General features: G+C 39.9%; 1 protein-coding gene across 2 annotated transcripts in view; it reads right to left on the bottom strand.

Annotated features, from left to right (window-relative positions):
- cdkal1 (CDK5 regulatory subunit associated protein 1-like 1) overlaps window positions 1-19,211 on the bottom strand; it is a 224,692-nt gene that overhangs the window by 110,066 nt on the left and 95,415 nt on the right. For both annotated transcript variants that reach the window (XM_071468175.1, XM_071468177.1), the window contains exon 8: window positions 18,892-18,995. In XM_071468175.1, coding sequence (XP_071324276.1) covers window positions 18,892-18,995 — 104 coding nt within the window. The remainder of the gene's footprint in view (window positions 1-18,891; window positions 18,996-19,211) is intronic.

Below are 19,211 nucleotides of genomic sequence, written 5' to 3'. Positions count from 1 at the left end.
AAGAACTGCAAGGCACTAAGGGCATTAGGCACGCACGCACACACAGACACATATACACATGTACAACTATACACACACACGTCTCAACAGTGATATGGAAATAAGCTCCTATTAAAAAGTCATCGAGGTGGTAATGGTTAATATCAGCTGTCAAAGAAGTCAAGGCAGTGGACACACACACTAAAACACATGATCACAAATATTCTCATAGACACACAAGATTCACACACACTCACACACATATACAGTATTACACTTGTGTTATTAATCAGACATAATAAGGTTTAGCCCCTAATTCAAGGCTGTTGACCTAATTTCTTTACGTGCTGTGTGTGTGTGTGTGTGTGTGTTTGCGCGTGTGTGTGTGTGTGTGTGTGTGTTTGCGCGTGTGTGTGTGTGTGTGTGTGTGTGTGTGTGTGTTTGCGCGTGCGCGCGCCTGTGTGCCTGTGTGCTTGTGCAGGCACTAATTTGATAAATAATAATACGTCTGGTCAGTATTTATGCTAATATATTCATAACCCACCAGCAGGCATCATGTTTGTGTTTGTTAATTCACTTAGCCAGTGTGTGTGTGTGTGTGTGTGTGTAATTAGTTACTGTAGCAAACTCAAACTAACTTTAAACACACCCTGCATGTGTCTGTGTGTGTTAATTAAGTTAGTGACTCTCTGATATATGTTTACTGTATAACGGTATTTGGAAATTTGCAAATGTAATAAGTTGTGTGTATTTGTGTGTGTGTGTGTGTGTGTGTGTTAATTTAGTCAGTGGATCTGTAAACATTATCTTATTATGTAAATATTAGTATTTTTGAGTAAACATATGGGATGTTTTCTCTGTTAAAGCTTTAAACTAATGACTGTGGTTTGTTTACTAAGTTAACAAGCTGAGGAACAGATAAACCATATGCAGGGCTGATCCTAATCTGCCCATCCTCCCTCTCAATACCTTCCTCTTCCTCTTTTCAACTCTTTCAAGTCCCCTCCCGCACCACATAGCTACGCCACTTTCACACACAGGCTACGTCCACACTAATGTGTTTTCGTTTAAAAAGGCATTTTAAAACAAAAACCATCTCTGTCCAGACGAGCACTGTGTCCATATCAGAAATAACATCTACATCGCTATACATTGTGACTGATAAGACCCAATCAGGAAGCGAACATTGGTATCTTATGCCTGTCCAGACTGAAATGCAACTCCAGAAGTTTCAAAATAAAATGGGACAGAAGTGTTTCCAACAGTCTCCACTGTAGGGAGTAGTGTGAATGCAAGACCTTAATGTAGCAAAGTGATGCATTTTAAAACTAAAACATATTAGTGTAGCGTGTGTAGCCAAAACCTCTATGACACTAAGGACTCTTCTGAGAGCTTGTAAAAGCTGGTCGATTTCTCAGCTGCAAACACACACACACACGCATACTAAGTTACATTTAGTTTGTCGCTCTTACACACCTAACCATGAACACACCATCATCCTCTCATAGACCTCCTTCACCTCAGGCCATGAGAATTGAAGGATACAGAAAAATGTGAGCTGATTAAGAAACAGCTTTTGTCAGTAATGGACCTCTCTTGCAGAGGAATGAAAATGCTTTTTTGGCTTGTGTGAGGGAAAGTAAGTGTATTAGTAAGCATCACTATCTGGATAAGCAGCTGATAACGTTTTCACACCAAAATTAACGGGTATAAGTAGGTTTTTAAAATGTGGGCAAACCTGCGAAAAAGGCAACTGTCTGCCAGCAAGTTTGCCTTTCTGAGAGGACATACACAACTGCAGTTACAGAGAACACAGACACAAACACAGGGGAGAAAGAGTGAGCTGCTTGCTGCCACGCAGACTGGTAAAACAGATCCGTTACATCTCATGCTCCTGTGTCGGAGCCTTCATGTAAGATGCTTCCATCAGTGACTGTACGTTTTTAAAACGTATTGTGGGGCTGCGCTTGGTGTTTCTGGTGTAACAGCATCGTGTGGGGCAGGTACCAGGTGTGTTTAAAGTGTTTGTGCTCTGAAAAAGTCACAGCTTGGAAAGGTGTGTTTACATCAATGCCGATCAGAGCTGGAGCCAATAAATACCTGCGTCTACTGCAGAGTCATATGACCCACGTGTGAATGCCAATTGTACCTTTTTCCATTGCTGAAAAAGCCAGATGTGGGTGTTAGCAGGTTATTTGACAAGTGGGAAGGGGGCTTTAGTCTTTTAGTCATTACTCTGTTTATGTAAAACAATGAAAAAACTGAAAACTATGTTAAGATTTTTAATGCTTTCTCAGTTTTATATACAAGAAAACCTGCTGCAAGTATAAAATTGCATCCTCATAGTGAAGAAAATTTCCCCTCACAAAACAGCTGTGTATCAATAATTGTTATCGTCCCAATATTTGATTCAATGAAACATATTGTCAAAGTGCAGGACTCAGCTACATGCTAAACACACTACAGCGAGAGGCAGATGGAAAGAGGCAGACAGAGGGGTGCAGGCTGAAGACACGTCCTAACATGTACCAAGCATGTATGGACATGTATCCAACTGTGGAAGTAAGCCTGAGTGTGTGTTTGCATGTCATGCCACACAACAAGATTATCTTTTTTCCTTGCACACTGAAACTATTAGTTCTCTTTTTAACCAGTCTGTTTAATATGAGATATGACCCAAACACTGTACACAGTGAACATATAAAAGACCCCTGCTTTTTCATGTTCTCTTTCAAATGTGTATTCATTTTTGTTGTACTGTTCTGATTCACTTCCCTTAAATTCTATACTCTTCTTATTTTTTATCTTTCTGCCATGTATTGCAACAATTTACTCTATATTCTTCAGTTTGACACTTGAGAAAGTGTCTTATCCATCAATCTTCTATAATCCATCTATAGTGTCATGTAAATACTGCTCTGAAATCTGACTGCTGTATGACACTGTCCACTCCAAATCATATACCATAGTTCATACCCCATGGTACAGTAAACTAATATTTCTAAGTTTCTTAAAACAGAAATCCCAAAATATATAATGACCTCAGCTGCTACAGCTGTTGGTCAAGTGGTTTGGAGGTTTCTAAAACAATAAAAATGATACAGCACAAGCTGCAACAGGTCTACTGTGAGATCAGTGGTCCAGGAAGAAAATATACATAAATAAACAAACTGGAAAAAATGATAAATACTATAATTTTTGATGCACAGAAACAATCTAGTTTATTAAGTCACTGACTGACCCATTATTGAACTGTTTTTTTGTGCATGCTGACTGATGGTTTGGTTATAATCATGCTGTGAACTTGCATGAAAGGTGAAAACCTTTGAGCTGTGCTGTCTGCTCAGCCTGTGGCGGGGAAACCAGCAACTTAAATGTAATCACTCATAATCCAGGCCATAGTATTCCTCATGCTGCTTAGTTTGGTTGTCAGTGCCAGCTCCCTACCCATTTACTTGATTTGCATTTTGTGCATGACCATGCATCTGATAACACTGCAGACAAAATATATAGATGTGTAGGCACAGACTCATTATTTGGATTGCAAACCAGATGTAGATCAAATTGTACTGAAAAACGAACATATTGCAGGGGTTAAAAACTAACAATAAAACTTACTGCCATACAGTTTGAAGACAAGTATGCAGTGTGAAGCAACATGAATGGACACTATCAACTTAAATCTGTTTTGCAAAAGCACTTTGTAAATTAAAGAACAGTGTTTTTGGAAATTATATTGTTGGCTTGCTTCTGTAATGTAGTGTTGCAAAATGAATATGGTCAAGATTTTTTGATGGGAAAATAATAATAAACCCTGGGAATAAATTCCGAAATTGCTTTCGAAGGAGGGAGATTCAAGGCTTTAACAACAGAATAACTGTGATGAATTGTCAGTCTGCTGCCATCTGCAAGGAAAAGTAATGCCATTCTTTCAGTGCAGTTGAATACCCTTTCAAAATGGATCATTTCCAAGCTAAAACATATCTCCCGCAGTTATTTTCAATTATCTTCTCTACACACACACAAAGGAGACAAATGTGCATTTCTAAGTGCAGGTTTATCTAGTTGTGTGAGTATGTGATGGCGTATTATTATCTTTAAACTCACAAAACAAAGCTTGTTTGTCAAGGGGCAATGCCATGTACAACCTGAAGCACAGAGAGAGAGAGTGCGTTTGAGTTCAAAGAGTTAGAAGGAACATTTACTAGAGGACAGATTCAATAGTTTCCAGCATTTTCAAAACATTACTCTGAGCAAGTTTGACTGTGTGTGTATGTATGTGTGTTTGTGTGAGTATGTGTATGTGCATCAGCTGTCCCCCCTGTAGCACCTTTCATGTCACCCAACACCAGGGCCTTGTGGCTGTGGCCACGGGTGGTCCACTATGTGAGAACTGGTTCCTGCAGGGGGTGTGAAGAGACCCCCTGATGCTATCAAAATATATACCACAGGGGGACAAGTACACAGACAGGCACGAGAATGTACGCACAAACACACAAACACTATACAGAGCTGCAAATTATACTTGAGGACATGGGTGTCTTTTTCTAGATATACACATTGATTCTTTTGTAAAATAAAGGCATGTTCTTTCTTAATGTCTGCCACTCCAGCTGCTTCCAAAGACAAGAATAAAAAGGATGGATTGAACAGGAACTGGTACTTATAAGGGAGTAGATTCAATAGGGTCACTATATTGAGGTCCTTGCTCTACCCCAGTTCACAGTGTGTCATACTGCCCACTGATGTCTTTAGTCCACTGAACCACAAATCAGACATGGACTGGCAGCGAAACTTACTGATCTACATGCAGGTCACAGTCTGATGAATAGAAAAAAGCAGGGAAAAGTGGGGGAGAACACTGTTAAATATATTTATTAACTTAAAAAAGGCACCTGCAATAATTTGGAAACGTGCAACCTTCTTCTGTCTGTATGAGAACTATGAGATAAACGTAATTTCCTGACACTATCAATAGCTGGAGTGTCTTATGTAGAAAGATTAGTTGGTGTAATTGTTCTGGGGTAAAGGAAAAAAAAGTGCCAGGCCCTAAACAGGTTGTGTTGAGGAGAGGCCTCAACTTTCGATCGTCCAAAGTGCGAAAATCTACCAAACACAATCTCCTGGTAATTTGGGGTTTGAACTGATATGTAGGAGGTGTGTCATGTCCAGGGGACTGTCCGCCAACTGCAGAGTAAAAAAGTGAAAAAGGTCAGAGGAAATACTTTTAGCAGCACTATTACCTGCTAGAAAGGGTTGTATTGACCATTGATCATCAGGCTACGGTAATGTGCAGCAACCCAACTAAGTAAGCCTCTTGTTTAAACATGACTAGGTCAAAACCTAGTACATGCGGGACTGCTGGTCAATGTAATTGAGGACAAAGTTGAAAACTGTTGTGGAATCACTGTAAACAACTGACATCATTGTTTCAGCCAGTTTCAGCCCTTATCTGTTTGCTTCTCTCCTACTCTCTGTGCTTACATGTACTGTATTTTAATACAGGTGAATTTCCATTAAAGCTGTTCTCATTTACATGGAACAAGTAGAAAACAGTGACTGAAACGAGTCCCATTTTGAGACTACATGTTAGCAGCAGCCACTTTCAAACCATTTCCAAGCTGCTGCTCTGCTGCTGCTAATCCTGACTTTATAACTGTGACACTGTCTGACAAAATCACCACACACATACATTAAAGACAAACTGATTTCAGCCATATTTACTTGTCATACAGCCAACAATAACACAAACTTGCTTATTTCAACATAAGCACCACTGGCCCATGTGTTCAGTCACATTAACTCCAAAAACACGACATTAGGAATCCACCTCACTTTGCTTTTAAACCTATTTTGTTGGAGTTAGTCGACGAGTCCCGCAGGCCAGTCTAAGTAATTGGGTAAAAGTAATAAATGAATGAATGTGTAAATATTTGTTTGTGTATGTCAATGCCTAAAGCCTTCACACACACAGTATTACAGCACTAGAACTGCTAAAATCATGGTTAATAAATTATTTCTGCATGTCATAAAACAACCTCATCATACTATGGATCATTATAAATTAATTTACAGATGAAGAATAAATAAATGCAGATGTAAATAACTGCAGGGCTATTTTGTTTCTGGGTTTCCCTATTCATTCAGCTCAATGAGAGATAAATGAGCTGCTGATGGTATGTGCCATGAGGAATTAACTGGGGTTTACCCTTTACATAAGCAATGTTTGTATTTATCCATCTGAATGCTGGCAAGTGATTCAACAAACATCAGATAACAAACTAAGTGAGACGGGGGAAAAAAGAAAGTACACTGGTTGATAAAGGACAGAGGAATTACACATAGACACAGAGACTGCGAGAGAAAGAATTCATGGGAGAAAACGATACTGAAAAAACTAAAAGAAAAGGTGATTAAGTTAAAGAGCTGTATACAGAAAGAGATGGGGCTAGGAAAATTGATCTGAACCAAAATAGAAACATAAGAATGAGAGGGAGTTGGAATTGACTGAAAATGAGGCGAGATCAAAGAATAACAGAGGGAGAGAGAGGAGAGTGAGGAAAGAAGAGCAGAGGACTGAAAGATAGACCCATCATGGGGAGCGAAGTGGGAGTGAAGTGATGGAATGGATTCAGACAGAAAAACAGACAAAAACCAGAGAAAAAAATGGGGCAGTTGCATAATGTTTTAGAAAGAGCAGGACCAAATTATTTCAATATCTGTTTGACTTTCCATTCCTGTCTCCAGGGGCTAAAGTCATGAAAAACAAAGGAAAAAGCTTGCTCAATAAGGTTACCAGAATTAAAAAAAAAAAAAAAAAAAAAACTAAAAAGGAATATTTGGCCACATATTGGGACTTAATCAAGATATAGTTTAACAATGTACAACTGCTATTTCCTTTCATTCTCTTTCTGGCACATTTCAGTCTCACTCCTCGGGCTTTCAATTGTCTCCCACTTTTGAGTTTTCTCTCTTTTACAGGTAATGAGCTGTGTTGATCACAACATTGATGTGAGGTTCGAGTTAATTACAGGTAGAATAACCAATTAATTGTGATGTGTGTGTTAAGTGGATGTGCATGTGATGTTTGAGGCTGTGTGAGGTATAAAAGATAGGAATCCTTAGGAAACTGAGAACAGAGAAAATGACTTCACCTTTTCTTTGCATGTCAGACTATTATACAAGGCAGATTAATTGTCTTTGAATCAGATGTACATGTGGTAATAAATGTGTTAAATATGTTGTCTGTTAACAGGTCTAGGTGACAAAAAGGCTGTGGAAAGAAATAGTGGAAATGAAGGTGTTTCTCTATGAAGACAGTTGATTCTGAAAATCACGTTGAAATCTCTGTCCATTGTATAATAAGAACTAAGAACAGAGGTGTAAATTTAGTCTCCACAAAATTTGACACGGGAATTTCTAACCTAACTTTTACTAACATGACTGACATAATGTCACAGTAATCCATTGTGGAAATCTCCAGTCAATCTCAGGTTGATATCAACATTTTGATATTACCAATGGATCCAGTGACTCATGTGAAGGTCATTTGTAGACGAGCTCTCAGGTCATTTTTTGAGCTCACAGTTGTAGTTTTAGGACGTGCAACTTGCAACTGTTCGGATTCACTCTCACTGCTCTTTCCAGCCTAGTTTCCTGATGCAGCAGGCAGCTGTTTTCAACTAAGAGCTCTGTATAATACGTGCCCAGCACCAAACAGCTAACGGGTAAAGCTGATGACTTTCTTATAACCACAGTGGAGCTTAAGAGCCAGATATTTCCCCCAGGCATTTGTGGAGGCAAAAACAGAGCTAAAAGGAGAGAAAATATTGGACTTACATTCCACAGGCCAGAAATGCACTTTAAATGAACAACACCAGCCATGACAGCGTGGCACACACTGAGTAAGTGTGTGTGTATCATCACTGCAGCAAAATGTGGTCCTTGAGACACCTACGGTAGCAGGAATTACCACAGAGATGGTTTTGAGTAATTTGGCAAGTATTTATGTGTCTGTCTGTGTGAATAGATTCTGTCACCTTGATAGTGTGACTACTCCACAAGATGTAGTCACAAAACTTTACAAGTGTGTCGCTGACATCAAAATGAACACAGAGTTTGAAGATGGGTGTGGCAATAATGCAGTTAGATGACTGCATACTCATGTAATAATGTAGTAATGACTACTGAGTACTGGCAAACAGTTGGATGTGCAACTGTTTGCCATAAGAACTTTATAAGGTGATAATATGGCGTTATTGTTTTTTATAACTTTTTCTACTGCCTCCCAAGAGGCCAAATAAATCAATGCAATAAAAAATATTGTTAATAGTAATTGCCTGTTCCATATAAGGGTTAGTTGTTTAATGAAGATGGAAATGTAGGTTGTTGGGTTGAGATAAATGTAGACAGGTCACCAGTCTTCTGTCCACCTGAAAAAAGTGCAGATTAAACACATTGGATGGAAATCTATCTGCAGCTATGTGGCTTGTGGCTATGTTTTTTGCCATGACAAACACACTCAGAAAGTCATTATCCTGCACTACTGAGTGCCACTTAATTCCCAACTGCTTTTTATCATCTACCTTTCACTGATCTGTAGTTTCCACACTCAGAAATTCACATGACTGAAATATGGCACATGGCAGAAACTTTAATCCCCGCAGGTGTCTAAAGGGCTCTGGTTTTGTGACATTGCCAAAAAGCTGAAAGGGTTCAAACAAGGGACTGTGTAGATTAAACGGCCCAATTAATCTCTCCTTCTCCAGCCTTGCAAGCTCCGTGTCTAGACTTCAAAGCAGACAAAAACTTGAGGACTTGAGCCACTTGTGGCTTTTTTTTTTTTACATCATGACTCACTGAGGCTTATGGAAACAACCTTGTAGTCATGTAGTCTGTTATCTCTAATAGTAGAGTGACTGGTTCTAAACCAGGAAGCAAAGGCTTCCTTGTAGAGGACATAAAAGACATACATGGGAAAAACATTAAACAAAAAGTAAAACTGAACAAAATGAAGGTTAAAACTTCATTAAAACATGTCAGTACTGTGAATTATGACAAGCCACCAAAGAAGCAGAGCAAAAATATAGGATAGGAAAGGTAAAGGAGAGAGAGAAACAGATAAAAGAGTGGAGAGTAAAAGAATGATTGGGCCAGAGAAAAAGGAGCAAATATGTGTCATACACAGAAAACAATGGTTATTAAGAAGATCAACAGATCAAAACACAAGAGGACATACTTCATATGTTCCTCTGTCTTCGCTGGACATGATGTAATAATGTGCCAAAAAAAAAGAGCGAAGTAATTTTATTTTGTTTCTTTGTTCATTTTTTTTCTTTTGCCTGCAGTAGCATCTGGGTTGAGACACAAAAAAGGATCTCAAGAGGACTGAATGGGGGTTTCCCAAAATAACTGTGAAAAAACTGTGTTTGTTTCAGAGGGTGATCATTGCAAATATTTACAAGGCTACAGTAACATACAAGACAGTGACAATTATTTTCATTAATTTTTAAATTTTTTGTGACTCACACAGACTAACAAGGAGGAAGTTTGTATGTCAACAACAGAGAAGCAGTGTGCTTAACAGCTTGGGAAGGGGAACACACACACACACACACACACACACACACACACACACACACACACACACACACAGGCGTTTTGGGAGGAAGAACTAAAAGCCAAATGTGAGTCAGAGGACTTACAGCAGTTAAACATTTTAACAGGCACAAGTTGACTCTTGTGTGTGTGTGTGTGTGTGTGTGTGTGTGTGTGTGTGTGTGTGTGTGTGTGTATGTGATTGTGTGCAAAGCCAGACAGACAATAACAAGGCCAGCGAGCCAAGCACATGGTCTGAGTCTTAATCCAAGTGTTTTACTGCCACCTATTGACTGAATGTGTAACTGCTCTCCCCTCCCCCACACAGTGTTGTGCAGCAGCAGAATACAGTCGCACACTCCACCTTTATGGGAGAAAAAAAGAACCCTAACAGATGGAGCAGAGGGGGGACAAGAAGAAGAAAAGATGTCATGAAAAGAAAGAGAAGTGAGAAAAGGAAAGAAGAATGTTTATGGGAGACAAAAACTTCTTTCAGTACCCCAAAGAACAACCTAAAAAATCTGTAATACATTTGCATCTGTTGTTCAGTACATCTTCACCTCACTCTCCTATACTCTAGTAAAGACAGCAAGACTGTATAAACTTATAGATACAGTGCAGGGCCAGTACACTATAGTAGTACAGGGACAGAAGTGACATATACTGGAACATTGCAACAGCAGCAGTATGGTAACGAGTACAGATGTTAGTACTTACTCTAATAAACAGCTGTATAACTAGGCATACAGCTATAGATATATTACACATACAGAACATGTAACAGAACATAGAACATTTAGAAGTAACAGTAAGGTATATAAAGCAATACAGAGGAAATACAGCAGTAATATGAAATATTGTATTTATCAAAGGTGAGAGAGAGGTGTGGACACAAGTTCACAGAGGACAGAGCAGATGGTGTCTGCTGGACTTACACAATCACACACACACACACACACACACTGGTGACATAATAGCACCATGCCAGGTGTGCAGTTGGTGGCCTGCAGTCTGGCACTGACTGTGAGTTGTGCGCGTGTTTGTGCGTATCCCGTGCTCTCTTTGTGTGAAAGGGGCCCCCTATTCACTAGTCTCTGCTGCCAGCTTGGCACTAAATCACAGGACAAGATGGTACATGTGCATGCACGCACGCACACACACACACACACACACACACACACACACACACACACACACACACACACACACTCTCCAACACACATTCACAGACATGCACACACACCACCCTGTGTTGTCTTTTTGTCTATCCTAGTAAGAGAATGAAAAGGGGTCAAACAGGAAGACAGATGAAGGACAACTGTACTTTACTTGAGCTGTAACAGAAAAAGACAAAGACAAGATATTTAATGTTACAAGAACGGAGACAAAAAGTAAAAAGAATATAACTGTCCTCTTTTATCTTTAGTGGCTCTGGTCCCAACAGTGAATTGACTCAATTTGAGAATATACACTCAAACACACACACACACACACACAATCAACATCATGGCCGTACACAAAGAGTAGTGGTGGAGGTGAGACTGAAGTTTGTGTGTGTGTGTGTGTGTGTGTGTGTGTGTGTGTGTGTGTGTGTGTGTGTGTGTGTGTGTGTGTGTGTGTGTGTGTGTGTGTGTGCCCGTGTATGTGTGTGTGTGTGTGCTTGAAGTGTGTTTAAATACAGACAAGTAGCAGTTACCAAACAGCCAAGAGTCTGCCTCTGTGCTAAACTAGTGACATTAATGACACAACCAATGAAATATTCCCACCAAGACAAGGAGGCAGAGAGAGAGAGAGAGAGAGAGAGAGAGAGAGAGAGAGAGAGAGAGAGATCAGACTCAAGCAGTAAAAAGCAGAGGTGGAGAGCAACACAAACTGAAGGATTCTCTACTCATCATTTGTGGCTAGCTTTATTGAGAAACATAACATGTACAAAACAACTGGCTTTCAGTCACTTCCTAGCAACGTGACAGCTGCAGCTACACTACTGACCTGTTGTGGTATGTCACCCTTACAGCAAAACACTGGCAGTGAAACTACCTGCTGATGAATAAGATATGGTGCGAGAACAAAACCAGCACACAGGGGAAGAATCACACCAAGCTGTGATCGTTTAGGCTCTTTGGTGTCTATGCTGAAATCTCAAATATGTTTACAGCAGCTAAGACCAACAAAAGATTGCTCCACATCTCACTGGTGAACTAAAGATTTTTAACCATAGCATTCAAAAACCTGAGTCCTACAATCCTTTTAAGATGTTGATAAAGAGTTATACATCATAACTGCAAGAGGACTATAAAAAGCTTTGATGATTCTGCTGGATACTTGTTTCACATCATCATGCTGCCAGCACAAGCATGTCCTCTGTACAGGCCATTAATTTGGATGTTTAACAAAATTCATGACTTGCATCGGAAGCTTTCTGCAAACTGATTTGAAATTTGGCTTGTTCAAGTGGAAAGAGAATTTTTTTAACCATTTCAGGATTGTGCCTCACCCACAGAGCTATACTGACAGTTGAACCCTTCCCATTATCTTTGGCACCATTCGTGTCATGTGCAATACATAAAACTGCAGTGATACTCAAAAAAATTAAGTCAAGACACTTCAGGCTTGTTATCGCTCTTTGATGCTTCAGTAGTGGTGACATATGTTTGAACTCTGCTGCGTGCGTGCATGATGTGGCTGCAGTCTGTTTGAGTTTCGTGGCTAGACAACAGCCAGTTTTTTGAAAAACTGTTGCTGGAGCCTGAACCACTTCTCAGTGCAGAAGAGCACACATGAAGAAACTTCTGTCTGTGAGAAAAATTATCAGCACGTTATCGGTCTGGAGGAGATTCAGAAAATCCATTTTTAGCTTCTCCGTGAGAGCTTTCCCAGAGGATAATGAATTTGACTGCCTCCACACACAGGAAATTTGTGTTAGTGCTTGCATGCTCAGCAGTTTTCCACATGGCCTTTCCAATAGAGGGCTCTTTGATGGTGGTGACTCGACTATGATCAATGTGCTGCTATCAATATTTCAGTCTCTCTGCTACTCCGCCTGTGTCTCTATTGCCAAATCTCAATCAATAAGAGACAAATTAGAGGCAAGTTTTCTTTTAATCTTCTAAGCTCCATCTATTTTTACCTGAATTAATGCAAAGTGCACAATTTACATTGGCACACATGCATACAGATCTGAATCTGTGTGTTCTCCAATCTGCAGATAAAATACCTGATGCCATTAATAGCTACCAAATACTCTCACTCTCACATCTGCTTTGATTCTGTCAAATTAGTTTCTTGCATTGCCTTGCTCTCAATGTTTCACAGCCTTTGTTCTGCTGCCGTGAAGATCAGGTGTCCGTGCAAGGTTTACCTGTCTTGTAATCACATCTAAGGCGTAATTTAAATGCATCTGCTAAACTTTAATGTGAAGACCCAACCTGGAGGAACCACTGACCCATGGAGGATCATTCCTGGCAAACTTTGGCATCCTCGCCAGCCCATGTGTCACATAGCTGCAGCAGCAGAGGTAAAAAGGAGCTGACACCTGTCACAGATGTTGGAGCTAGCCAACAAGGAAGCCCACATATCTGTCTATCTATGGCTATCTGTCATATGTCATCCAGCTGGAGACAGGGAACTAAGCAGTGTCATTTCTGCTAATATCTGTGTTCGACACTGATGGCATCAGTCATGTGGAAACGGGAGAAAAAGCAGACGATATCTGTGAATATTAGTGGGTATGCCTGACTCTGATGTATGATGTTATCATATAAAAGGGACTAGTGTGAACATTAACAAGATAACTTCAGAAATGTGATTGTATTGTTAGTTTCATGTGCAAAATCCAGGCATTACACTGCATTTTCAGTGGTTTTGCTTAGAATATAACGCATCAAAAATTTTTGCATAAGGGAGAAAAGCTCCAGCTGTCAGTTCTAGAGAAAAAGCAATACTGGTTTCAGTATGCTGTCATATGCCAGCATTCGCTACAGCCAAAAAAATTCAAGCTGTGTCGTGATTGCTAAGATGCATGCTGCACACTAATGTAGTGTGTCATGTGGGAGTGATAGCAGTGTGTCTGTATCTATGAAGCGTCACGTCCTGTTTTAGACAAGGCCATTTCAAAAACACCCTACTGACAGTTTAAAATGACAAGGCGACAGCCACAGCGGGGGTTTGAAGACCACAACAAAAATAGAGTTCTCTCTCGTACACCGCCCTGGCACCTCAGTCTGTCTGACTGGTCCCTTGTCCCCTGTCATATTTTTCAGGGGCAGCCACTGTGTTTACAGCACAGGGGATCTGAAGATCTGTTCCAGAAGCTTTTAATGGCACCTTGAATGTGAGCGAGGAAAGCAGCCAATTTCCAAATATACATATATAATCACATCTATTTTAATATAAACTGGCAGCACAGAAAGTGTTAAAGTTTAGAGGATGAGAGGAGAGCGAGGAGGAGAACATTCACTGCTTTTCACTGCTTTGTTGGCAGACTGCTGGTTGATATAGGTTGTTTACTTTCTGTCTACTGTACTCACACCTTATAGAGCATACTGCTCTCTCCAGAATTGCTCACCCAGAAGAATATCACTAAATTATCCATTTTAGTATATCTGGAGAGTTTAGAGAGAGACTTAATTATGCTTTATGTAACACAGATAAGAAAAAAAAATAATTATAAGCCTGGTTGGTTTTTACCCTTACTATTCTACTGCATGTTACAGCTGCATTATGGACAGAAGAAATATCTCATGTGATAAGTACAGTTGGATTCATATTTATATTGCCACTAAATATTTGTCACTCCCAAGACACATGTGCCCATGCTTAATTAGAGGCCTGGTCATACATTATCATCTGCCATCACATAACCACTGAGAGCAGCATTTGGTAGAATTTATTTTAATGTGACTCACAATTTAAAATGACCTCTGTCCTGTGATGAGCATTTTTGCCCAAAATTGTGTGAGGCTTTGTATTTCCCTGCAAGGTTTTTGCACCCTGTCCACCGCCGTAGAGGGACAGCCTTGATGGCAGACAGGCCTCATATCCCAGAGTCAACCCTGTCAGTTCAGCTAATGCACCGACAAGGGGATTGATTTGGGTTTTTTAGAAACACAAAGTCGGAGAAAGGCCTTCACTAAAACAAACTGCAATCAAACACAAAACCAACAGCGGTCGGAACAACATAGTTCATAATTTCCATGTAAGGGAAACAGGAAATGAACTTGCCCATACATTTTGCTAGTGAAGTTTTATTTAAATAAATAAATAAATAAATAAAAATTCTAAGAAGTCTTTAACAATTTTACAAACACTCACTGGTTTGTTGGCAGACTGCTGGCTGATCTAAATTGTTTACCTTTTATCTACTGTGCTCACCTCATGGAGAATATTGCCATCGCCACAACTGCTCACCCAGAGGAATATGATTAAATATTTCTCTACTTCAGGCTGTTTCACTCACACCTAAAAGACACAAACTTCTGGGATAACACACACACCTACCCACGCACAATCACTGTTTCTCAGTATGTCTCTGTCACACACAAAACGATGCAAGTGAACCCCCACCCTCCCTTCCCACCCATACACTCACACACACACACACACACACACACACACACACACACACACACACACACACACACACACATCTACAACCTTGTCATTTCCTATGACATCCCCAGCCTCCATTACCTGCATACATTAACAAACCTCTCTGATCTTAAAAATTATACATTCATACATTTGAATAATTCAGATTATTTTAAAAGCTGTGCACTCACTCACTCTCACTTTTTTCCAGATGGAAAGAGAGCTATTTACCTCAAATCACATTTGAATAAATCCCATAAATCCTTTCAAAGTTCCCTGAGATAAACCAATCAAATACCCCCAACGCAGGCTGACTGGCCAATGAAAATTAGCATTCATACTTGCAGCCTTTTTTATTCAAAAGACATCAAATAGCAAATCAAATTGCAGGGCCTATTTGTGAGGCTCAATTTGTTTGAGATAAGAAAAAGGTGGCTAATAAAGAGAGAGTGAGAGAGGAAAAGGGGCATTGCTGCACAACTATAATGTAATTCCAAACCTAACAAAAATATTTGATGGAGTACACAACGTGCCTTTGGTTTATAAATGTGCTAGATGATTCTATCTGTTCAACAAAAGAGAAATATATTATAAGTGACAGACAAAATATATATTAGATGGCCAAAGGGTGTGGACGCCCAATTATTCCTGAGATGAAACCTGCTTATCACACCTGCCAGTGAGTGTGTGTACATCTGTTTGTATTAGAGAGGTGTGTGTAAGACAGTTTATTATAATAAATAAATAATAAATTATTGTTATAATTATAACATGGTCAAGAAGAATCAGGAAAAACTGTGTTTTACTGTGTTTCCATTTTGCATTAAACTCTTATGTGTGTGTCTATGTGAGATGATAGTTAGTAAGAGTGTTTGTGTACCCATATGGAGATATGAAGGGCTAAAACTGACCAGGAAGAACAAAATGTTTATAAGTTTCACTGACTAAAATAACCTTTGATTTTGACTGCTCGCCTCCACCACAGAGAACAAGTAGATAGACAGTGAAACCTCATCTCTCTCCTCGCTCATTACCCATCTCTGTCTCCGTCTTATTCCAGCTGTCTGTAAATCATGACAGGCGGTAACCTCCAGCTTCCTCTTTCTCTGTTTTGAAAACAACTAACCGTCTCTGACACTCATGCTTCCTGCGTTTTAACGGATTACACACACACACACAGACACACACACACATACACAAACCCTTTATATCTGACCTCCAAACTGAAGTTTCTGCTCTGTATCCTACATCTTAACCATTAGAATGTGTATTATAACTTTACGTGCACTTTCAATTTGTTTGAGTTTATGATGGTTTTTATCACTGGCTACAGATCTATTCATTCATTCATTCAGTTCATGAATATCGTCTGTGGTTGAAATTGAGGCTGTAAGTGAGTTTTACTTGGATGAGTTTTTCGAGACACTTTAAAAAGTGCAGCACCTGGGGCAAATATGACAAATCAGACATATCAGTTTTTGTTGCACGTCTCTCAACCAAGTGTAAAGGGCAGGTGTATCTTCACCCTGCACTGTCTCCCACATCTCACATGCGCACAAACACACAAACAAACACACACACACACACACACACACACACACACACACACACACACACACACATCAAGGTTCAAGCAGCTGGTGAGTTTGCCCTTGACTGCCCACCCCCGGGCACTGCAGTGGCATGGATGCAGCTGTTTTAAAAAGTTCTGGAAGGGATTTAGAAAGCCATGTCCTTGTCAAGGGTATATTCTTGCTTTTCATTACGCTGATATAAACTGTGGCTGTGTTCAACCTCAACAATAGCACTGACTCAAAAATTCCAGACTCCTTATCCATGTCAAAGGGATACCTGCTTTGCAACGTGGGTGAGTTGTCATGTCGTGCCACAAAAGTGTTCAAACAACTCTCTACATATGTTAAGCCCTCACACTAGACTGCCAGGTTAATATTTCAATTTCTCACGTGTACCTGCACCAACAAGGCTGCACAGCCCCTTGTGTATTTTTAGACTCAGTGCTGCTGCAAGCTAGGGCTGCAACAGCATCAGCAGCAACATGGTTACCACAAGTCATACAAATCATGACTTTTTAAGTATTTAAGAAAGTCTGTCAGTGTGAGTTTGTGTGCCAGCTGAGTCCCACTGCCTCAAAGCACTGCCTTCAAAAGTTCTGTCAGAAAACCAAACATGAAAAAGGGGCTGTTGTCAAAACAATAATGTGAATTTGCTGCTGTAGAGTGTGCCATTAAAAAGTCTTCTGCTCACCAGCTGAGTGGCAAGTTTTTTTTTCAAGTAGGAGGTTCCTAATGCATTGGGTCGTACCACTGTCCAACAAGTGTTGGTTATGCACAGAAGGAACATGAAGGTGTGTTGCTAGAACATTGCTATAAAAGATGAATGTTTGTAGCCAGGAGTGTAGTATCACCATGAACAATGAGTTCTTCAGAAGGAGCAGAGGAAGGCAATGTGCTGCATATGGAAGTATATTTGTTCCCTTTAGACTTTTCTGTTGCATCATCAGTGTTTTTTCACATTTTTGTGGCTCTATGAATAAGTGTATTCAAGTTGCAAAAACAGAATTTATCTAATTAATCTGAAATAGATTAGCTGCCATACAGGGTTTTTTATAAATGTTCATGTCTTTGATAGCTCTCAGGAACAAGATAAACAAGCTGTGATTTGAACAGGATTTCGAACCAAGCTCTTCTAAAACATACATGGTCAGATTTCTCAGGTTGAACTACATTTTAATTATGTGCATGAACAATGAAATGTTAATGGGATGAGACAAGTGACCTTAGTTTATTATTCTCTGGGCATAAAGACCCCAAACGCAGCATTTGACATGAATTAGGCTAGGAGGTTTGGAAAGAAGAGGAGGGGAGTGGGTTGCAAAGGATATTAACATGTCCCTCTGCATTATTTTCAGTGTCTCCTTATACAGATGCAACACACATATTTTAGACTACACACCAGACTCATGACTTTCAAAAATCAAACAGGCTATGCCAATACAAAAGTCACAAGATAGATAATATACTATACATAGTGAATGGAAGTGGAGATTTGTGGTATCAATGTGTAGATTTGCCCTTGACTGACCTGCCTGGGGCTCTAATAGGCGCATGGCCTGCTGCGCATTTGGGGATTCTGGGAGTCTACTCTCAAGGAACAGATGCCAGGGCACAACAGCTGTTCATCTGGCATCGAACTAGAGCCAACTGGCCGGACCCTCTACCCAAGAACAAAAACATCAACATGTGTTACTAAAGCCTTCCCCCCTTAACAGGACAGACACACAAACACACACACCACAAAAATACACTGAAGCCACACACGAGAATAAACACAAACACAGTGACTTGCAGGTGACATAAAACTTGCAAACTTAATTAACAACAGCGCAGAGAACTGTGTTTAATCAAGGGTACACAAAATCAACTTAAACACACAACTGTACACTCACCAAGAACCAAGTAATCCAATATCAGCACCTTGAATTAACCAACAGCAGTACTGCCACTTCCACAGCATATTAACATTTAACATATTGATCCATATTAACCTCTTTTTTCAGAGAAGATTTTGAAATGATGCAGCATAGAAACACCTTAATTCACAGTCATGTTGTGATTGTTTGTGTGTGTGTGTGTGTGTGTGTCTGTGTGTGTGTGTGTGAGTGTGTGCGCGCGCGCATGTGTGCATGTGTGACAAAGATAATGTACTCACCCTGGAAAGACTGCCTGGCTCTCTCCACTAGCTCCTCGATGGGATAGCTAGCCAAGTCTCCCCTGGCATGCTTAGTCTTACAGTAGGTGCATGCATTCAGACACCTGGAAAGACAGAGCCAGACAAACAGAGAAAAATAGATACTTATTTTTACTGTTGAAAGGAAGAGCAAGTACATTAGTTCTTTAAACATCATCATTCATTGCACTCAAGGATGAAATGTCACAGATGACAGCTAAACGTGTATAAAACTGATCACACAAACATTACAACTTTTTGTACTGTTTTGTACTGTTTTTGTACTCATTAGTTGATGCTAA

Source organism: Trachinotus anak, unplaced genomic scaffold, assembly GCF_046630095.1.
Source record: "Trachinotus anak isolate AG129_WGS33_773 ecotype Australia unplaced genomic scaffold, CSIRO_AGI_Tana_v1 ptg000032l, whole genome shotgun sequence".
NCBI lineage: Eukaryota > Metazoa > Chordata > Actinopteri > Carangiformes > Carangidae > Trachinotus > Trachinotus anak.
The sequence above is the reverse complement of the archived record's forward strand: the minus strand, read 5'-3'. Positions and strand labels throughout refer to the sequence as shown.